The following is a 21941-nucleotide window of genomic DNA, read 5'->3' as shown; positions in this document are numbered from 1 at the left end:
TGTCTTAACCACTTGATCTATGCTCGGTTTGACATTTATTATTTTTTCTTGTAGATTACAAAATATGGGTAATATTATTAATTTTATATAACAATATAAAATTACCCATATTGGCCTCGGGTCTCATGTCCGACCTTCCTTCATTTGTTTATTAGTTTTTACCCATATTCATTTTAAAAAAATAATAATTTAGGTTAGAAATACTATTTCGGCTTTGATTCAATTTAAATATGTCTATTATTTAAAAAAAAAAGTTTACTTTTTTGCATTTGTCAAATATTTAATTATAGTTAAAGACAAAATTGGTCTTCCCGAATTACTCACTTGTTCATTATTATACATATTCTGAACTTTCTACCATTACTCATTTGTTCAATATTATACATTTTCTGGACTTTCCAAAATTTAGCATTTTTAATTTTGATTTTGATCTGGCTTCAAAGTTTCCTTTATCTTTTCTTTGACCAAACAAACAAACTTGCACCTTTTTTTATTTGTTTATTTCTTTGTTTGGCTTGAACGTGATTATTGAACCATCTATAACTTAAAAATAGGACTTTGGATTCTTCCTTTTTTTTTAATGTTAAATTGAGGGATATTTTGATTTGAATATTATTTAAGTGTTGGTTTGTCAGTAATTGATATTAATTTTTTACAAGAACAACGATTTATGATAGAACCAAAGAATGGTGCTTAAATCTTATTTGTTTTGATTTGTTACGAGATTAAAAAGGATGATTTCCTTGATATTTTGACATTTTTTTGATATATTTAAGATGTATTGAAAATATTAATTTATCTTTTTATCAACGTCGCAACATAAGTTATAACACTATCGATGTGCTTCAAAAAAAAAAAAAAAAACTATCGATGAAAATATCTAGAGCTTATTCCACTCTTCCATTTCTCTCTCAATTGTGTTTGATGTGATCCGAAGATTTAAATTCCGAGTCCCCAAGAACAAGAACGAAGAAAAGAAAAAAGTCGCAAATGGGTGAAAAAAATGTTTGGATTTAACGGCTAATTAACGGTTATGTGTGACGTGGCTCCAAAATACGAGGCAAAATGAAACTTGTATCTGCAGAAGTCATTTTCTGACACATTAAACTACAATTTTTCTTTTCTTTTTTTTTTTTTTCTAAAATATTATTCTTCATTATCAACCCTACCATTTAGGTAAAAAAAGCTACCATATAATTGGATCTGGATCTAGTATTAATATATACATAATAACCCATAAAATTACCTTATCATGAATGAGAGTGTGGGCCCAAATTGTACCATTTTGATGGGATTGTGTGGTTCTGCAGTACTAGAAACTCATACCCTATCCAATAAATTAGTGATTTTAATATTAAAAACTCACTAATTTTTTCCATAGGTATAAGTTTTTAAAATCTTTAAACTTCAAGTCCTTCCTTTTTTTTTTAATATCGAAATTGATTTTACTTTGCTTTTCATTGTTTATTTTGAAAAATATTTTTAAAGGACATCATAGATTTTCATGTTTAATATATGAAGTTTCTAATATATATATATATATATATTTATTGAGTACAAAAATGAACTTGAGTTGCTGTTGGAATAAAATTTTTTAGTCTAGAAAGTATATGTATAAATATAAAAAATAAAATGTACGAGAAAGTATTTAATGTGCCTATTTCCCAAAAAAAAAAAACACACACACTAAAATACTCCCAATCATGAACCCTAATTTCATGTAGGTATTTCTATTTGTCCACTCTTTGGGGTTACACATGCTTTCTTCCGCTATTTCTTTAAATAAAACTTCCTACTTAATCCACTAAATTCAAAACCTCTCTCTCACTCACTTTTTATATTTGACGATAATTATTTAGAGGATATTTAGGTCATAAATTAAGTCTATATAGCACTATAGCATATAACTGTAAGATCCGAGTTATATAATATTTATTTTCGAAACCTTTATTTTATTTTAGTTCAATAATTATAAGAGGGAAAATTGAACTATGGTTTTTGGAAGGATAATATGTATCTTATGAACTAAGCTATACATATATTATTCGGTCCATAACGAATAGGTATACATTTAAAAATAATGCCGGTCTGTTTTGTATTTACCACTAAACTATAAATATTATAAAGTAATCCAACCATTCAGAATTATTAAAATGGTAAGAGAATTTATACTTCAAAGGTGAGAAATGGGAACATATTTCCGAGCACTCATCAAATCCTAATATGGATATAGAGAAGAAAAGAGGGAAAAAAAAATCCTAAAATGGGAAATGAGAACAAAAAGAAGAAAACTTTTAAATGATTATGAAAATTTTCAAAAAGATTTCATTTTGTTGAGGACCCACCTCTCCCTTTGCCCGTTAGCCACAGAAGAGACACAGAGAGCGATTCAAAATTTTTAGCGAAGAAGTGCAGAGCAGAGAAGAGGGGGCTGTCCAGAAGCCAGAAATCTACTGTTTACAGAGAAGAGAATGTCAATGGAGGAACTGAAATCTGTAGATTCTGATTGGTGAATCAGTGCCGCAGTGGAGGACTAAATCTTGAGTAATTTGGAAATCCGAGACGTGGCGGTGATTGGTAGAGATTCATCTTGATTCTGCCATGGGTTACGCGCATCATGGAGCTCAAGCGGTGCTGTTTGAAGCCGAGAGACGAAGCTCCATTTCTGGCTCTGTTCCCAGTCCGCAAACGAACCCTAGCTCGCCGGTGAAGAAGAGGGCGCCCCGCTGGTCTGATGTCTGGCTCAAGAACACCAAGTCTCTTGAAAATGTTATAGTCGCGATGCAACTCCAATCCTTGTGTAAGGACTCTCGTTCTACTCCCAGCTCCAAAACCAAATCCCTCATCACTAAATTCTGCAAACTCGACCGTACGATGCTTCTCTCCGACGAGCTTCTTCTCAAGATCCTCTCCAAGCTCCCGGATTCTCAGCGGAACTCCAACTTCCTGGTCTGCAAGCGGTGGCTGAACCTGCAGGGCCGCCTTGTACGGTCTCTCAGAGTCATGGACTTGAATTTTCTTTTGTCGGGTAGGTTGATTTTGAGGTTTCCGAATCTTAACCGAGTGGATTTAGTCTCTGGGTCTTTGATGTCTTCCAGAAATTCTAGTATCCTGTTGAGTAATAGGGTTCTTTCGATGCATATTGATTCTTGGTTTTTGCCTATTCCGGGTGTGGGTGAGGAAAATATCCTAGACAATATGGTAATTGATAGAGGGCTGAAGGCGCTGGCCAGTGGCTGCCCAAATTTGCGGAAATTAGCTTTTATTGGTGGGAGCGAGTTGGGATTGTTGAGTGTGGCTGAGGAATGTGCAACTTTACAAGAACTTGAACTGCATAGGTGTAACGATAATTTTCTGCGAGGAATTGCAGCTTGTGAGAATTTGCAAATACTGAAGCTAGTTGGAAATGTTGATGGTCTTTATAGCTCAGTGGTTACTGATATTGGGTTAACTATTTTGGCTCAAGGTTGTAAACGACTGGTGAAGCTTGAGCTGAATGGTTGTGAGGGAAGTTTTGATGGCATCAAGGCTATTGGGCAGTGCTGCCAAATGTTGGAGGAACTGACACTCTGTGATCATAGGATGGACAATGGATGGTTGGCTGGGCTTTCATATTGTGAGAATTTGAAGACTCTGAGGATCATGTCGTGTAGGAGGATTGATCCAAATCCTGGACCTGACGAATATTTGAGTCCCTGTCCTGCTCTCGAGCATTTACATTTGCAGAATTGTCAACTACGAGATAAAAGGAGTGCTAAAGCATTGTTTGTTACTTGTGGGGCTGCAAGAGAGATTTTCATCCGCGATTGCTGGGGAGTGGTGGATGACATATTCAGCTTTGCAAGTCATTGCTGGTAAATAGTCTCTCCTTTTATTTGATAATAACTTAACTTTACCAAATATTCTGTGGCTTTTAATGAAGTTCACTGTTCAAATTTCTAACTCCCTGTAGATTATTTTAGTGCAGTACACAGGCGGGGCATCTCCTTGAGTGCTCTCATAAAAGTTCTATAATCTATAACTGATATGCTTTGATGCAGGCCGTAGAAGTTGTTACAGTTTTTCTGCATAGACGTTTGGTCTGTGACTGGGATGTGTCTTAAGCCTTTTAGTACTAGAATCATGTTGTTTTGCTGGGTTAGGTTCCTGAATTTAACGCAGAACCTCTAACAGCCATGGTGAGGTTCTAGGCTGATCATTGTTCTTAGGGATCCATTGCTTCAAATAAATTGGTGAAAATGCTGGTATTTAAGTGAGGTTTGAATTACATAGAGAATCTATATCATTTATGGCGGGAATCTGGCTTTGACTGTGCCCAGTCAGTCGAGTTGCTTATGACTCAATACGGCATATCTACATTCCCCTTAAACTTGAAAAATTAAGAATTGTTCATCCTGTTTCAATTAACCGTTTCCTTATGACTCTGGAAGAATTATTGGATTAGCACTTGTTTAGCAAGAAATTCTGTGTTTAACTTGTGGTCGCTTTTCTCACAGGAGGGTGAGGTTCCTTTCTCTAGAAGGATGTTCACTGCTAACAACAGAAGGTTTGGAGTCTGTAATTCTTCAATGGAAGGAGCTTCAAAGTCTTCGAGTCGTATCGTGTAAGAACATAAAAGAGAGCAGAATTTCTCCTGCTCTCTCTTCCCTGTTCTCCATTCTCAAGGATTTGAAATGGAGGCCAGATACCAAATCTCTTCTCCCTTCAAGTCTCATCGGCACCCACATGGGAAAGAAGGGTGGCAGGTTTTTCAAAAAAACGTGGGACATAAAAGTTCTGCCCGGTGTTCATGATCACGCAATTACACGACAAACATGAGGAATCCTCGAAACGAAATTGCTCCGACGACATTGTACTGTAATCGTCTTCTTGTTCATCAAGCTCGTTAACTAGATGTTGACAGCGTATAACTAGACTTTCATCCTTGTATTTTGCACAGAGGGAAGATGAAGATGCCAAGGAATAAGGATATTACTGCAGAATATCAACCTCGGCATCAGCATCGGCTCGTTTTCCTATTTTATACTGATATGTCTCGAGCAAGTTAGTCGTCTACCCTCTTTAAATACTGTAGATTGTAACTGTACTGGTCATAGTTTGGTTTAGTATTTGCTATTTGTTATTGCTATTCTTAATACTAGTGAACACATTGTAAAGGAATATCATCAGTTCCTCCATTATTAAGCTCAATAGAATTACTGGCATTGCTGTGATGTGTGCTGTGGCTTGGCTTACTCCAGTTTTTGAATGCTCTAGTTTGGTCAGAAATTTTCGTAAATATTTATTTTCGTCTTTTTTTCTTTTGCTTTTTTTTTTTTGAGTTCAATTCGATTTCTTCATTGTTTTACGACCCGCTTGGGAATCGATCCATATGTGGGTTTAGAGGACTTTGACTCCTTGCTCTTTCTTGATCAGCGGTTATTGCTCTTTAAACATGTTGGTTCATTCCCTGTGAGAAGTAAAAAATGTTAAGTGATGCCACCATTGAACGTACTCCAAGACCATCTTATTCTCTCTGTCGTCATACAACATTATTATGAAAGGAGCTCCGGTGCCCTTTCTCATTATATGTGTTTCTCATTATATGTGTCTAATACATCGCCTATTCCAAAAGGCTAAAGATGACGTGCTTGACTGACGGTGTGATTAAGTGTCGAATTTAAAAATCAAACTATCTTGCAAATCAGGAAATTTTACCATCCAGTCCCATATATGACTTAAAACCAAGGTGTTGTTAAATTTTTTTTGCATAAATAATCAATTTTTAGTTTTGAAAAATAAAAGTTAATTTATAAATATGATTCTTAGACAAGTTAAAAGTTATATTTCTGTTGTATTTTCTTCCACTCCCTCATTTTAGATTCACTAATTGCAAGTTAAGGCAGTGCACGTACAAAAGAGACATAGCAGTAATACATATTCTCCGAGAAATAAATAAATTTAAAAGTACGAATCTTGTTGATAAATCATATTTTGCATAGATTTAGGGTCATATTATGAAGAAATTTACTATTATTCCAAATACATATGTAATTAATTTTACATTTTGAAAAAATAACATATCTTTCTTTAACTAAAAATGAGATATGGGATACGGGATACCCATCACTTATTTTTTAACTTTTCATAATTTAGAAACAGATTTCCTCAAAAAAAAAAAAAAACCATTTATTAATTTTTGTTCTTTCATAACTTATGTTAAATGAATCTAAAATTGAAAAAAAAAAAAAACCGAGCTAACGAATTCAAGTAGATTTGATCAGTTGGAGTAACAAATGTGGGGTTAGTTTAATTTTGATGGTATTGAATATTGATTGGTTTTAAGTTTGAACTGCTTCGATTTTGATAGAATCAAATTCCGATTAAGAAATGGAGCCAAATCAATCCACTTAAGAACCCTAATTTACACTTCCACTCAAAGAAAGGCATCAATCTTATCGTTTTGTTAATCCAAAATTTACAATTTTGTTCACAGAAAACGATACCCTTTTAATTCTGAAAATTACTTCCACCGTCAATTTTGAGGCTGAGAAATCAGGCAAGTTCTGCTTCTATCCTCTTCTTTTTCTTCAATCCTTGGCCACACCCGAACCCTAGCTTCCCACTGAAGAAGAAGAAGAACAAGAAGACGGTAGCCCTGTTCGAGGTCTGGTTCAAGAATTCGAACTCCCTCGAGCATGTCATTGTCTCCATGCGACTCCATTCCTTGTCTAGCGATTCTTCTGTTCCTTCCCCTGACTCCAAAACCAAACCTCCAATTTCAAATTTGATTGACTATACTCTGCTGCTCTCCGACGAGCTTCTTCTTCGTGTTCTCTCCAAATTACCTGGTTCCCAACGGAGCTCCAACTCCCTTGTCTGCAAGCGCTGGCTTCACCTGCAGGGCCGCCTGGTACGCTCTCTCAGGGTTACGGATTTTGATTTTCTTTTGTCGGGTAGGTTGGTTCTGAGGTTTCCCAATCTCAATCAAGTGGATTTGATTTCTGGGTCTTGGGTTTCGTCCAGGAATTCGAGTATTTTGTTGAGCCATGGGGTTCTTTCATTGCATATTGATCCCTGGTTTTTGCTCTGCTCGGATGTCGGCGGGGAAATTGTACTGGAAAGTTTGTTGATTGATAGAGGGCTGAAGGTTCTGGCGAGTGGTTGCCCAAACTTGCGGAAGTTGGCTCTTATAGGTGGTAGTGAATTGGGATTGTTGAGTGTGGCTAAGGAGTGTGAACTTCTGCAAGAACTTGAGCTGCATAAGTGCAATGACAACATGCTCCAAGGAATTGCGGCGTTTGAGAATCTTCAAATAGTAAAGTTAGTAGGAAATGTTGATGGGTTCTTTAGTTCGGTGGTTACAGATATCGGGTTGACTATTCTAGCTCGAGGCTGTAGACGATTGCTGAAGCTCGAGCTTGTCGGTTGTGAGGGGAGTTTTGATGGGATTAAGGCGATTGGGCAGTGCTGCCAAATGTTGGAGGAATTGACAATTTGTGATCATAGGATGGATGATGGATGGTTGGCTGGGCTTCCATACTGTGAGAACTTGAAGACTCTGAAAATCATGTCATGTAAGAGGATTGATGCAAATCCTGGTCCTGATGAGTATTTGAGCTCCTGTCCTGCTCTTGAGCGGCTGCATTTGCAGAATTCTCAATTGCGGGATAAAGTAAGTGTAAGGGCTTTATTTATGACATGTGGGGCTGCTAGGGAGATCTTAATTCGGGATTGCTGGGGATTGGATGATGACATGTTCAGCTTTGCAAATAATTGCTGGTAAGGGATCTTTATGTCTGGCAAACATTTAGTTTACCTGTTTATACTGTTAACCTTTTGAAGTGAATAATAGAAGTTGCATTGTGAGGTGATATTCACCGTACACTTGATGTGAAAAGTCAATAGGAACAAACAATTTTGTTATGGCTCTATCTATATACTTTTTCGATATCATCTTATTGGCTGTTTCCATAGTTTGATACTTCATCCATGTCATTTCTATACATTTCTACGTGGGCACCAAATCATTTGCTCTTATCAAAAGTCAATAATTTATATGCTTTTAGGAGACATAGAAGCCTCTTACAGAATACAGATAGATGCTTCTGCAAGTAACTGAATATGGTTACTAGGACGAGGAATAATTTTGGTTTCTGAATGTGTATTGTTATGTGACTATCTCATTAGTCATTCCATGATTATATGGTTTCTTTTCTGTTAAGTGTAGAACTCTTCCATTAGAAGGGAATGATATCCTTTTTGTTGTTTCTAGAGGCTACCGTGCATAATTAGATAGCATTGATGGAAAATTTTCATTGAATTTATGGTGGACTTGGTTCCTTCTTGAGTTCTGGATGACCTCTTAACTTTTTAGACATTGGCTAACCAACATTCCGAACAGTCTCTTACACCTGAAGTGTCTATCTACAGTTCAAGTTGTGTAAAATTGAAATTATGCACAAAATTTGAAAATTTCGTTTTCCGTAAATGGTCACCCACCATCCATCATAACCTGCTACACAGCCTAGTGGACCTGGTTTTGGTTGGCCACTCGAGTGGCTTCTCTCTGATTAATCTGGAAAGGGGGCTTTTGGCCACCAGACCACGTTTAGAACCCTTGCTGAAGAAACTAAGAAATTTCTGAACCTGCCTTGAAGTATGTACTTATGAATGATGACTTGGATAGTTTAATTGAAGCCAAGCGTTTTGGTTTAAGCCGTTTAATTAGAGCCAGTTTGACTGCCTTTTGCTTGACTATTTTTTTGTATGTCCTTCTGTATTCTTGTATTCTTTCATTTTTCTCAATGAAAGCTCTGCTTTTCAAAAAGAAAAAAAAAATAGATATCTGATTTGTGGTTACTTTCTTTTCCGTAGGAGGGTAAGGCTGCTTTCACTTGAAGGATGTTCATTGTTAACGACAGAAGGCTTGGAGTCGGTAGTTCTTCAGTGGAAGGAGCTTCAAAGCCTCGAAGTAGTATCGTGTAAGAATATAAAAGATAGCTGCGTCTCTCCTGCTCTTTCTGAAGTCTTCTCTGTCCTCAAGAATTTGAAATGGAGGCCAGATACCAAATCGCTCCTCTCCTCGAGTCTGGTTGGGACTTGTATGGGAAAGAAAGGTGGAAGATTTTTCTAGCAAAGATGAAAATGAACTGCTGCATAGTGCTCGGAACCTACACATGGCAATATAATGAAATAGCTGTTGCGTGCCAATTGTTAGCTCAAACATACTTAGCATAGTCATTTATAATCAAGCTAGGTGGTTAGCATAGACGTTCAATAAAGGAAAAATAGCAACAGAGGATGTTGTTTTAGAGACTAACCTGACCCAGTTCACCCATTTGCTAGAATTTTGATGTTGTTTTAGAGCATAGTAGTTTAGTTTATTATATGATTCAGCAATGTTATATGCCAATTATTGTACTTGGGATTAGTTGAATTGTAAAGAACTGTTCTGTTCGTGTGCTTAACGTAGTAAATGCACAAATGGAATGATTGACCAAACCTTGACATTCTGGGTATGTCTTGGAAGACGCTTTTTTTTGTTTGAGTATAACAAAGGCGGGGATGAAGATTGAACTTCCAACTTATAGAGAATGAGAGATACCTTAATTGTTGAGTAGTTATATTCATGAGTAGTTATATTCATATTGGCCTTCGAAGTTCTATAATATAGCAATTGGTGGGATTAATTTATTAATCTTTCATTAATTCAGAATTATGATACTCATCCCCAATGTGTACAGTAACTTTTGAACTATGCATCCCTATTGACCTATATCATCTCGAGGCACGAGTTTGAACAACTGTGAGTTAGGGAGGGATGTTGGAACGTTGGGAACTTAGAATACAATCGCAACAACCATAAATAATAATGGACTTAGAAATAAGTTCAAATCATAATAGTCGCAAGAATAGTTTGCAAATTGGCTATGGATCAAAGAGAAAAGAAAAACTTGAAATGCAGTTTTATATGGAACCACTCTAAAGGTTGAAAGAATACTTTTTTTTTTTTCAAGTGTAGACAAGAAATTTTGCTACTTTTTAGTGCGGGTCTAAACGAAGAAATTCATGGATGAGCTGGGAAAATTGACTTGGGCAAAATTCAATGGAGGGTTAGGTTTTTTCCTTTCTTTTGGAAAATATTATAAAACAAAATTTGAACTTATGGAATATTAGGTTTTAGAGAACTTATAAGCTTCCATCAAGCTTTTGTTGGGTAAAAGGTTGGAGGATCTTTAACGAATTATAGAAAAAACTACCATTTATTTTGTTAAAATAGTTAGTTTTTGAGGCATCGAGACCCGTCCCTAATCATAATAGTAATCTAAAAAAGATTGAATACAACTTTTTTATAAATTACTCACCTGATAAACACAACTTCTTCGTTGAGCTTTGTTGAAAGGTGGAATTCCACTGATATAAAAAATTGAAGACTGGTGTTAGATTAACAAGCTTCAACCATGTCTGAGCAACAAAGACCCCACCCCATACTGACAACCATTTGAAGTAATGTGGCATTTCCTGAGCTAAGTCTTAGCTAAATTGGCTCCTAGGGGTCATATACAGTGCATCATCAAGATTGGGACGATCTCCACCGAGATTCAATATTTCTTCTGATTCAGTTCCTTTTGTAACTAGACTACTATGTTAAGTTTTTCCCTTCGTCTAGTCATGCTTATAACTAAAGTCAGCGAAATTTTTTCTTTGCCCAACCTTATTTTTCCAGTAAAAAAAAATCAATCTTTTAGATGAATATTTGAGCTTCTACATATCCAATATCCAGCTGCATCAACAGAAAATTAATTAGATGTCCAAGTGGAAGAGGATGATTTAATTATGAACATGTGATTCGTGAGGCTGCAAAGGGAGAACATGTTCAAACATTGCAAATAATTGCTGGTAAATTCAATGATCTCTCTGTCTGTCTGGCAGGCATTTAGTTTAATGGTGCCTTCTTGTGCTTAATGAACATATTAATTTAACTTAATCAATTGACCAGCATGTTCCTAACAGGTTTTTAAACTCTGTTTTTTAATTATGTCTTAAATTTTCAACCACCTCCTCCATGTGTTTGATGTCTCTGGGTAATATATATGTAGATTTCAAGTACTTACACACCAATGATATTCAATTAAAGCACAATATAAACAACCTTAGACATCTCAATACCTAAATATTGATACATCCCAGTACTTAAAATGTAATTTTTTCTATGTACCTCATTGATTCACTTTTTTTGTACTCTTATACTACTTGTTAGGATATTAGATCGTCTCTTTGTATTTTTTACAATATAGTATATATGAAATATTGTCTATTTTGGGTATAAATTCTCCTAGACTTTCATGCTTCTTGTTTTTTGTTTTTTTTTGTTATGTTTATTGTTCCTCGTTTCCTCTTTTTTAATAAATTAAAATACTAACTATGTTATATAAGTGTTTCTTTGTTTCCGATTCTTTCTTCTATTATTGAAAAAATAAACAAAAATATGTTTGATAACTATTTACTATTTCTCCTTGTCTAAAATTTTAAATTAAAAATGTAATTCTTCTACATAAAATTATTTTTTAAAATTAAATATTCAACTTTTATGTTACATCTAATATTTCAACATTCTCTATTTTCTAAAATATGATATGAATATGACAACGAAAACACAGCTCAATGTGAGCTGCTAGCGGTGGATTTGCTCTAAATTTTAAAATTTATTTTTCTAAGGTTTGCATGGTCTATGCCTTTGCTAACAATTAAGGTTGATTTAATGCCGTTTAGTTTTATTTGTTCATAAGAAAAAGAAAGAATCAACGCGTTGACAAAGATTTGTAAGTCAAAAACAATTTAAGATTATCTTCTTATTATTATAGGAGAGTCAACACACAAACATTTAGTTTCCTATAAGCCTAGCTACTATATATTGTATCTCAACCCTAGCACACAAATTTTCTTATAAATGAGTAAACATTTGGGAGCTATTTTGAAAAGCAATTCCTTATCCTTTTATTTTCCAAGACGATTATTTTCAAAGTCATCGATAAATAATATTTGGACGAACAAAAAAAAGAAGAAAGAGCTGGCTTTCAACAACCGAACGACAGAAACTACCAATACTAACTATTATATAGCAGAAAAATAACAACTGATAAGCCAAATACAAAAAAATACACTTACATTAAGCTAGAAATTAAGCTGATAATAAACTCAATCTAAGCATTTTTAAAGAGGGTTTTAGATAACCTCAATTGGTAGAATAATAAAGGTGGTGAGACTTTCATTAGAAGTAACATTAATTTAAGGTCATAATATATCTAATAGTTATTTTTTGGATTATCAACAAATTATATATTAATGACATGGACTACAAACCTAAGAACATATATATTATAATGTTTAAAGACTAAACAAACAAACACAATATAATGCTCGAAGGATACAAGACAAAATTCATAATTTGATCCATACTTTTTGCTAAACCAAACTTGTTTTTCACTCCTTGGATTTTTCAGAAACGCATCAATATGAGATTAAATTAAGAACCATTTCAAATTCATTCATTCGTTTATTTTAAAAACAAATTTCCTTCCCTAACATGAAATCCAACTATTGTAATGGATAATATCAAGGAAAATTTTTGAATGATACGATAATGGGGTTGGCTGCCATTAATTCTTCTAGGTTTTTCAAAACCAACTTGTTGACTTCTTCTAAGAAAATTCCATAACACTTAGAGAGAGAGAGAGAGAGAGAGAGAGAGAGAGAGAGAGAGAGAGAGAGAGAGAGAGAGAGAGAGAGAGAGAGAGAGAGAGAGAGAGAGAGAGAGAGAGAGAATACGATTAGATCCTGTCCCTTGAATGATAAGATCAAGGCCAATCCAACGGCAACCCATGAAACATGGAAGATAGATCCCACAGCCCTTTAATTTTTGAGACACCAACACCAATGAATCATCATATCATCAGCTGCCCATAAAGAATCATAAGCTGTAATGTCCTGTTAGGAGACAGTTAACAACGTTGACTTCAGCTTCCTATACATAGACCAAATTTGTAAATCACCTGTCCAAATTGTCTCCTAATTATTACATAGAGAGAGAGAAGAGAGAGAGAAAAAAAAAGTGGGAATGATGAGAAATCAAGTTCGATTGAATTGTGGTGTAAATCTTCCCATCATTGGATTAGGCACTTTTTCTTACCAAATTGACCCCAAAGCCATAGAATCAGCCGTCCATATGGCCATCAATGTATAAACTTGTGCATTTTTTTGTTCAATTTCTGGCTTAACTTAATTGTTTCTATTCTCAATTTCTTTTTTGTTTTGTTTTGTTTTGATGGAACTTTTCTTTTGATTTTCAGATGGGTTATAGGCATTTTGATACAGCAACGATTTATGGATCTGAGGCGGCTGTTGGGAGAGCGATTAGTGCTGCAATTTTGGACAAAACTGTGGCAAGAGAAGACATCTTTCTTACATCAAAAGTATGGGGAAGTGACCACCATGATCCTGTTTCAGCATTGAACCAAACACTAAGGTAATCCAGTAGAGAAAAGTTCGTTTTTTGTTCAACCCCACATGAAAATTCATAAGGAAAAAGATGAAAAAGTGAAAACTTTAGAAACAGGTCTCTCGATATTATCCTTTTCATACCCATTTTCTTTCTGAAAGAATTAGCATCAATCGAAATGTTTTCACTTGTGAATTTAGTATTGGGTTTTTGAAGAGAATACGAACAAAGTCCCACATTGATTAGGGAAGAGCAAAATCCATGAAATATAGACGAGGAAAATTATCTCCATTGGTATGAGGTTTTTTGGATAAAACAAAAAATAAAGTCGTGAGGGTTATACCCAAAACGAACAATATCATACCATTGTAGAGATACTCAAATACTTGGAATACCGTTGTAATCAACATTTGGATAAGGTGAATTTGGAGGTTAAAGTTGCGTTGTTTGTTTTAGTAATTGAGATTTTTGTATTATAGGAAGTTGGGAGTGGAATACATAGACATGTATTTGGTGCATTGGCCATTGAAACTGAAGCCATGGGCATGTTACCCAGTTCCCAAGGAAGGTGACTTTGAGAAAGTTTTGGATCTTGAGAGGACTTGGGCAGGAATGGAAAAATGCCTAGATTTGGGTTTGTGTAGATGCATTGGTTTAAGCAATTTCTCCACCAACAAAGTTGAATCCATTCTAGAATTTGCTTCCATACCTCCTGCTGTTAATCAGGTACTTTCTCTCTCTCACTTATATTATTTTGTTCTTTAGTTGGTCTCTTTTGGATTTTTGTTACCTTTGATACACTTTTAAAACTAATTCCAACATTAATATATGCTTTCTAGAGCATTCAAAGAAATAGGGCAGTTTTAAAATACCAAGACATATTATGGTCCATATGATTACCTTAATTTTGAAGTTTTTTTTTTTTCATTTAAGAAAATATAGATACATATAAGTAAAATGTATAAAATAATGTATTTAGCTCTTATCAAAGCTAATAATTAAGTATAGAAATTTGATTTAAACTTTTCATTATCCAATAGAATTTCGTTTAAGGTTAAATTACAGTTGCTTTTAAGAGTTTCATTAATTATCGTAGAAAAGCTTAACATGCACTCTCTATTGTTAAAAGAAAAAAATCAACCTAACAAGCAATTCATGGATGTGAAAAATGAGTCATTGGTTAAAAAATATGTACATATAGGCAAAGTTTTAAAGCATTGATATTCCTTGGATTTTTTAGACCTCTTTTAAGAGTGTAGCTAAAAAAAAACTTGTCACGTTAAATTTATGTAATTTTTTTATTATTAAAATTGGTAAATTTTGATCAAATGATCATAAATATAACAACAAAACTAGTAGAAAAACTAATTAAATTGATGCAAAGTTAGAGTAAATGGAATAAAAATATAAACTAAACTTATATACATATATATTTTTAAAGTAGTTGTTTGGTTAAAAAAAGAAATTAAGAAAAAAGAAAGATGTTATTTGATAAAGTGGTGGCCAAATTTAATCTAGGTTCAAAGTCAATCAAATGAGCTTTGAAGTTAATGAAAAAGGTACCTAGTTTTAATCTCATAATTTGAAAGTGCAGAAATTATTAGAAGTGTACAAGTCAAGAAAGCTTGGAGTATGAAATAGAATTCATTGGCCTATTAATATAATGCATTATTATAATTTGAAGAAGTGATATTATTTAAAGACTAAGAAGTCAAACAATTCAAAGTTTTATATAGTTAGCTAGTAGGAGCTAGGATATTAAAGTTTTAGGTGCAAATCAATGCTTGAATTAAATTACATCTCGAGCATTAATTTCACGATGCAAATATTTTTCTTTTTCTTTTTTTACTTTTATTTTTATCTATTTTTTGTTTGCAATACTTAGAAACCTTGATTTACTCCTCATGTCAACGTTGAATTCATGAATAAATAAAAATGTCGATATTATGGATGAGGGAAGTTTAATACCTTGGATTGAGCTGATGAATAAAGTAATATTTTTTAACAAATAGGTGGAGATGCATCCGATGTGGAGGCAAAGAAAGATTAGGGAATTTTGTGGAGAGCATAAAATCCACGTAAGTGCATATTCTCCATTGGGTGGGCCAGGTAATGCATGGGGATCAACGGCTGTGATTCAAAGTCCAGTCATCCAATCAATCGCTCTCAAACACAAGGCAACTCCAGCTCAGGTTATTAAACAATTTTCCTTTTTTTTTTCTCTCCTATTTTTCTACCTCATTTTCTATTTTCAATTTTTTTTTTGTGTATTTTTGTTGGATATGTAAGTGTCTGTATCAACTTAATTACACCTCGATTAATTTCACAGTTAGGAAAATTCATAGAATATTAAATTATTTTGTCAAATTTAAGATGAGTTATATCTTTCTTCATCATTAGGAGAAAGGAGATAATGTTTTGTTATACTTATTTTTATTTCTTGTTTGTTTGTTTTACAAAGGTTGCCCTACAATGGGGATTATGGAAAGGATCAAGTGTGATAGTGAAGAGCTTTAATGAACACCGTTTGAAAGAAAATATTGGCGCCCTTGATCTCAAATTGGACGATGAAGATTACTTGGAAATTGAAAAATTAGAAGAAAGAAAGATTTTGAGGGGGGAATATTTTGTAAATGACACAACAAGCCCATACAAAACCATTCAAGATTTGTGGGATGGTGAAATTTGATGTCATTCAAAATTATTTGTTTCTCTTTTTCCCCTTTTTATCACTCTTCAAATGAATCATCTCTCAATTTCAAATCGACTTATTATTTATTTTTTTTACATATATATATATATATTTTTTTTTTACAGATTGAATTCATAATCATGTAATCGATGAGAAAAAAAATGAGTAAAGAATAAAGATTACGGAATAATTGGTAATTAATTGAGCTATATTGTAGATAGGGTATTAAATTTTCATTGACATGCCGTTATTTCTATATATCTACGAGTTTGACATTGACACACAAGATGAATCGGTATTCTGCTATATTGTAAGAATAGTTATGAAATATAAAAAATATAAACAAAATATCACTAATATAGACATAATATTAATAATAAGAATTTTTAATTTATTTAAAAATGATGAAATATTTGTCAAAGCGAGTTCAGCAGTAATTGGTTGTGAGTTCAAATCCTCCCCAACAAGAGTTGTACTAAAAAAATGTTTTTTATGATGAAATGTTTATTTGTTATTTTTATATATATAATTTTAAAAAATATCCATTGATAACGATATTAGGATAATTAGGACCGAAAAAGATATATAAAACCTGAATAGGTTAAAATCAAGTAAAAGGTTAGTCAATTTGATATTTACCTTTCCAAATAAGTTTCAAAAATATTAAAAAATAGCAGTTAAAAAAATATTTGCCGAGGGAAGTAGGGCTTAGCCTGAGAAGGCCGAGTGAATAACTGTTTGATTGGGCCAGAGGAATTCAGGCCCATTAGGACTGGGCTCCGCACGTGTCTAACATGTGGCCTTGTTTATTGTATTTCTATTTATTTATTTATTTAAAAGAGAGTTACAAAATTGGCAAAAAAACTAAAATAAATGAGAAGCTCTCAACACAAGAAAATGCGAACCGCGCGAAGCCCACCCAAGTTCGTTTTCTGCCGCCACTAGCCGACCGCTGGGGAAACACAGCCCGGCCCCCTCTTGGGAAACGGGGTCCAACAAGCACTTGCTGCAGAGGGGGCCCACAAGCACCCGGCCCCGCCCCTTCCTTCTTCTTGAGTAAAGTCAACCTCTTTTTCGCCAGTGCTGACGCACTGCACACGTAGAAAAGGAAAGCCAAATCCCAGTGGGGGGCCGGTGCCTTTCTTTTACGGCCTAAATTCCTATTTGTCAGCCGTGGGTAACTTACTGTTCGGTCGGGAAGAGGGGAAAGGCTTGGGCCTACCTATCCCGATAGGACCTCATAAAGGAACGGGAGCTGTTGAGAGGTTCCATATTGCTGAGCCGAAGGGCAGCACTTCTGTACGTGATCATGAGAAGAAACGAAAGTTTTTTTTTTAATAATTTTTGAACCTTCTTTACCCCATAATGATATTGAATAGAGGGAGTTATTTGTTTTTCCGCTGTAATTTGGAAAATCAAGCAAGGTTTAAATGTCTATATCCCATGTAAACTTTACATAAACACCCCAAACTTCTCGTTAATCTCTACCAATAATGTTCTAAAAAAATGTATCAAAAGATAATCCTTCTGATTCTTGTAAGTCAACAAAGCCCGAATGAAACTTTATATTTGATACTGCTTGTTATAATAATTGTTTTTCTTAACCTTTTACTAATGAAAGTAAAGTAAAGAAAATATAAATTAATATGTACATAGTTCAACGATAATTAATATATATTATTTTTTTCGAGGTCGGAGGTTCGATCCTCTGTATCTCTAAAGTGTCGTATTAAAAAAAGCAAATATAAATTATAATTTAAAGCACATAAAATTTTAAATGGTTATATATTATAACAAAATTTGATATGTTATAAATATAATTGAAATTATATGTCTACTTTGGCTAAATCATATAATTTAATAAACAATGTAACCAATTTTTTAATGGTTTAGAATGGCGAAAGTTACCAAACACTATAATTTACTTGTGTTGATTTTTTTTTCTTTCTCTGATCTTCAACATGTGGGGTGGGGATTGAACTCACAACCTATATCAATTACCACTTAGTTATGTTCGCTTTGACTCAATGAGTTGGTACATACATGAACAATATCTTTACCATATAATTTATGAATAAGTTTAATTTTCATTAATTTTTCTATAAAATTTTAGATCTAAGCCCAAGAAAAGAAAAGAAAAAGAAAAACAGAGTGAATAATATATAATATACATAAAATAGATATTGTAGTTTGGGTGGTCGTCCTTCATGGCTTCTTTGGCTTTCTATAGTTGCCACCACGAGGATCATCCATTTCTAGATCTCTAAACTTGTTGTCTGAAAAAAAAACCAATAAATAAATAAGTAAAAAAAAAAAGAAAACAAAAGAGAATTTATTGATGATCTTACATGGTTTGATATTTGTTAGCTCCCTTGATGCCATTGAAGATGCCAATATAAGCACAATAATTAGAACAATAATCTGCCATGCAAATGCAAGCTTCTTGTGCACCATTTCCCCTCCCCAAAGCTTTTGCAATAATATTATTTCTCTTCCATGCTTTATAATTACATTATTTATACTCAATTTTTTTCATTCTAAATTAAAGGCTCAAACAATTTCTCAGTTGTTGTTGGATGGTCCGACTATTCTTTTGAGTTTGATTTGAATGTTCTTCTTTTAATTAACGTGTTCCATATTATATTGTACTTCATTCTTGATTTATCAAAGTTTGACTTTTAATGTTAAATTTCAATTTTAGTTCTTATACTTTAATCTTAACTACAATTTAATTCCAATATTTTAAAACTTATAAAATATATTACTATGATTGACGAGAGCGAGTAAAATTTTTTAATGTATATCTACATGAACTCTAAAATAACATTAGTTCTAGTTTTTCGCTTTTTAATGAAAATAATCCCTTAAAATCTAATATAAATTCACCTTTTTCAATTTATGTATTTAACTTAGGGAACTTCAAGGTATTAAAATGAAACATCACATCATCAAATATATTTAGAAGAAATTATAAATAATTTGTTATATTGGAATTTTTTTACCATCAACAAAAGATATGAAAACTTAAGAAAAACGAGACAATAATAGAACTTTCAAAAATTCAAGAATGAAATGAAATTTAAATTTAGTCAAACTCATCCTTTTAAATTCAAGATGAAGTAGACATAAATGTTTGCATTAAAATGGGTTTGAATAGATGTTAAAATGCTCTGTACTTTTCCTCTCACAACTTTGAATTTGTAGAATTCATTATTTTTTTTTAATTTGTTGAAAATTCGAATGATATAGATGCTTGTTTGGACCAAATTAAAAAAAAAAAAGACCCTACTACACATTCATGTTGATTTTTCCATTCAAAATGAAAGGGAAGGACGTCTTTACCAGCTTAATTACTTGGAGAAAAGTATATAAACTTTTAGCAATTTTGTCATACAAGAACAAGACTCAGCCTATTAAACTTCTCTCCACGTGTCAGACATTTTTCTTTATCTATATTTTTCATATGTCTACTAGTTCAATGTATTGAAAATTTTGGCTTTCGGATTGAATTCAAATTTCTGTTTTCTGATCATCAACTATCCTAAATCTTTGTGTTCTAGCAAGTTAACGGAAACTATGTTCTAGATTACAAATGCAAGAATTAGTGATCTATGATTTTAGTTGAGCACACTACAAAATTATTTTAAATATGTACCCAAATGAGTCTCATATATTTTTCCATTGAAGTTATTTTTGTTCGATAACGGGTTTTTAAGAAAAGGAGAAAAACTGTTACCTATTATTTAACATGAGTTTGAATCTCATACCCCACTTGTTTGTATTAAAAAAAATAGTAATAATAGTTTTCAAATGCATTTTTGTTTAGGTTTTTAAATTTTGGATAAATTTCCATTTATACATTACCCTCTTTATTAAGTTAGTAATTTAACTCAAAATTTTTAATTTTATTCAATTAAATCCTAACTTTGAAATAGGTGTAAAATTAATACCTCTTCATAACTAACCAGATGGCTGACACTGACCAATAAATTGTATAATAGTATACTAACAAAGCACTCAAAATCATGTTATAGAAATGCCCAACAAATGTCGAAGCTGAGCTAAAAAGCATTCAACATAATCAATAATCAATAAAGAAACTTAACTAATCAGCACATTTAATTTAATTACTTATTCAAATTAGATTATTAAAAGTTACCACTCCAATGAATGTGACCATTTCGAGAGGTTCTTCGCACAAGGGTTCGAACATTTCTATCATTAACTTGGTCGTGTTTAATGACATCTGCAAATGAAAAAGCAAAGTGAAGAAAAATTAATAATATAATAAAGAAAATCGTTAAAAGAAATCGATCTAGCTAGTAATAATCTTGACTTTGACTGTGTACCAATAACAAAATTTATTAATACTTTAAAAAAAATCCAATTTTAAAAAGTAGAAAAAGTAATTTTGATTTTTTTATATCTAAATATTCAATGGTAGTTTTAGTAGGTACAAAATTAAGGAAAGATGATTTTAGTAAATTATAAGCTTAATTAGTAAGAATGCAAAACATAAAATAAAGTTGTTATAAAATAAGATATTTATATTTATATTTATATATTTTTCATTTTTAAAAACTAAGTTAGTTCACTAGTATATTTTTTCTTCTTTCGCTGTCTACGTTTTAGTAATTTTTATTTTTGTCTTTGTAACAATGGCTTAGGGTTTGATTTTTTTTTTAAATTTTACAATTACTTTTAAAATCTTACCCAAATTTTAGAAATAAAAAATATATATTTTTTTAAACATTTATCTCAAATTTACAAAAACATTGTTACTAAAAAACCAATATCCAACTAAGCTAACCTAGCTAATTAAGACTTGCAAAACGTTTTTATTAAGTCAAATTAAAAAAGAAAAAAAAAGAAGAAATTATACACAAGCTTATAATAATTTAAATCAATAAACTACAATAGCCCCACGTTATCAAACAAATCCTAATTATCAAAATTATTACAATGAAAAGAATCAAAGGAGAAAAAAGAAATCATAGAAAGATTTACTTGAAAAGTAGGATTTTGCAGCCAAATTTCTTGCACCAACATTGGAAGCCAAAATGAGCATTAAAATAAGCAATAGTTTGCAAATTACAATGGAAGCTCTCTTGGAAGCCATTTTTGCTACTGATTTTCCTTTGGCAAAGCTCCTCTATTTGTTCAAAATGTGTGTATATATAGAAAAACACAGACAATAATGGGGATTTTTTTTTTGGGTCAAAGGAAGAAACTTTCAAGAGTGTGTTTTTGACCTCTGCGTATTACCAAGTTAATTTGTTTTTGTTGTTCAAACTTTAAAGTTTTAATTTTTAAGTCATTTTAGTGATCGGTCTCTCCAGATTTGCCTAATAAGATACAATTATTTTGCTTTGAAGACTGATCAACTTTATGCTGAATGAAATATGTTAATTCATGACTCAATCTAGAACAATTTAAAAAAAAAAAACCCAATTTTTCTAGTTCATTTTTATCATATAATTTGATTTCACTTTGTGTTGAATATGTTGGTTTTATTTATTTATTTATTTTTTGAAAAGGAATATATTGGTTTTGTATGAAGATTATAACTTAAGAGATCTAGGAGAGGTTATATCTGTTGTTTGGGAATGATGCAAACATGCGTGAGAAGATCCATATTATCCTAACATATCTATTAATAAAAAATTTGTATATATACAATGGACCAAAATCCCAATTTGATATATTTTTTTTATAGAAAAATTGAGCCTCAATCACCATCTGAATCAACCATTTAATTAAGGTTAATGA

The 21941-nt window shown here is 32.6% G+C and overlaps 3 protein-coding genes and 1 long non-coding RNA gene across 6 annotated transcripts; 3 read left to right on the top strand and 1 right to left on the bottom strand.

The window, feature by feature from the left end:
• Positions 1–2309: 2309 nt before the first annotated feature.
• LOC111011743 (F-box protein At5g51380) lies at positions 2310–5213 on the top strand. Of its 2 annotated transcripts, XM_088117303.1 has the most exons (3): positions 2310–3854; positions 4497–4852; positions 4940–5213. In XM_088117303.1, the coding sequence occupies exons 1-2, from the start codon at positions 2602–2604 to the stop codon at positions 4816–4818; spliced, it is 1575 nt and encodes a 524-aa protein (XP_087973429.1). In that variant the 5' UTR covers positions 2310–2601; the 3' UTR covers positions 4819–4852; positions 4940–5213. The 2 variants fall into 2 exon arrangements, with proteins under 2 accessions (XP_087973429.1, XP_022141321.1); XM_022285629.2 differs by having other exon boundaries at positions 2311–3854; positions 4497–5213.
• Positions 5214–6358: 1145 nt separating this feature from the next.
• LOC111011698 (F-box protein At5g07670) lies at positions 6359–9494 on the top strand. The gene is made up of 2 exons (XM_022285564.2): positions 6359–7761; positions 8857–9494. The coding sequence occupies exons 1-2, from the start codon at positions 6692–6694 to the stop codon at positions 9113–9115; spliced, it is 1329 nt and encodes a 442-aa protein (XP_022141256.1). The 5' UTR covers positions 6359–6691; the 3' UTR covers positions 9116–9494.
• A 3551-nt stretch (positions 9495–13045) lies between these two features.
• LOC111011667 (NAD(P)-linked oxidoreductase superfamily protein) lies at positions 13046–16258 on the top strand. The gene is made up of 5 exons (XM_022285522.2): positions 13046–13219; positions 13332–13507; positions 13960–14206; positions 15493–15672; positions 15942–16258. The coding sequence occupies exons 1-5, from the start codon at positions 13100–13102 to the stop codon at positions 16167–16169; spliced, it is 951 nt and encodes a 316-aa protein (XP_022141214.1). The 5' UTR covers positions 13046–13099; the 3' UTR covers positions 16170–16258.
• Positions 16259–18239: 1981 nt separating this feature from the next.
• Positions 18240–21303, bottom strand: LOC148208381 (uncharacterized). Of its 2 annotated transcripts, XR_015788447.1 has the most exons (3): positions 21180–21303; positions 20332–20418; positions 18240–18448 (listed from the first exon to the last, which is right to left on the bottom strand). It is a non-coding gene; the product is annotated as an uncharacterized LOC148208381 (long non-coding RNA). The 2 variants fall into 2 exon arrangements; XR_015788448.1 differs by lacking the exons at positions 20332–20418; positions 21180–21303 and adding an exon at positions 18521–18867.
• Between the last annotated feature and the right edge of the window lie 638 nt (positions 21304–21941).

Source organism: Momordica charantia (assembly GCF_013281855.1).
Source record: "Momordica charantia cultivar OHB3-1 chromosome 10 unlocalized genomic scaffold, Mcharantia_2.0 BLBB01000010.1, whole genome shotgun sequence".
NCBI lineage: Eukaryota > Viridiplantae > Streptophyta > Magnoliopsida > Cucurbitales > Cucurbitaceae > Momordica > Momordica charantia.
The sequence above is the reverse complement of the archived record's forward strand: the minus strand, read 5'-3'. Positions and strand labels throughout refer to the sequence as shown.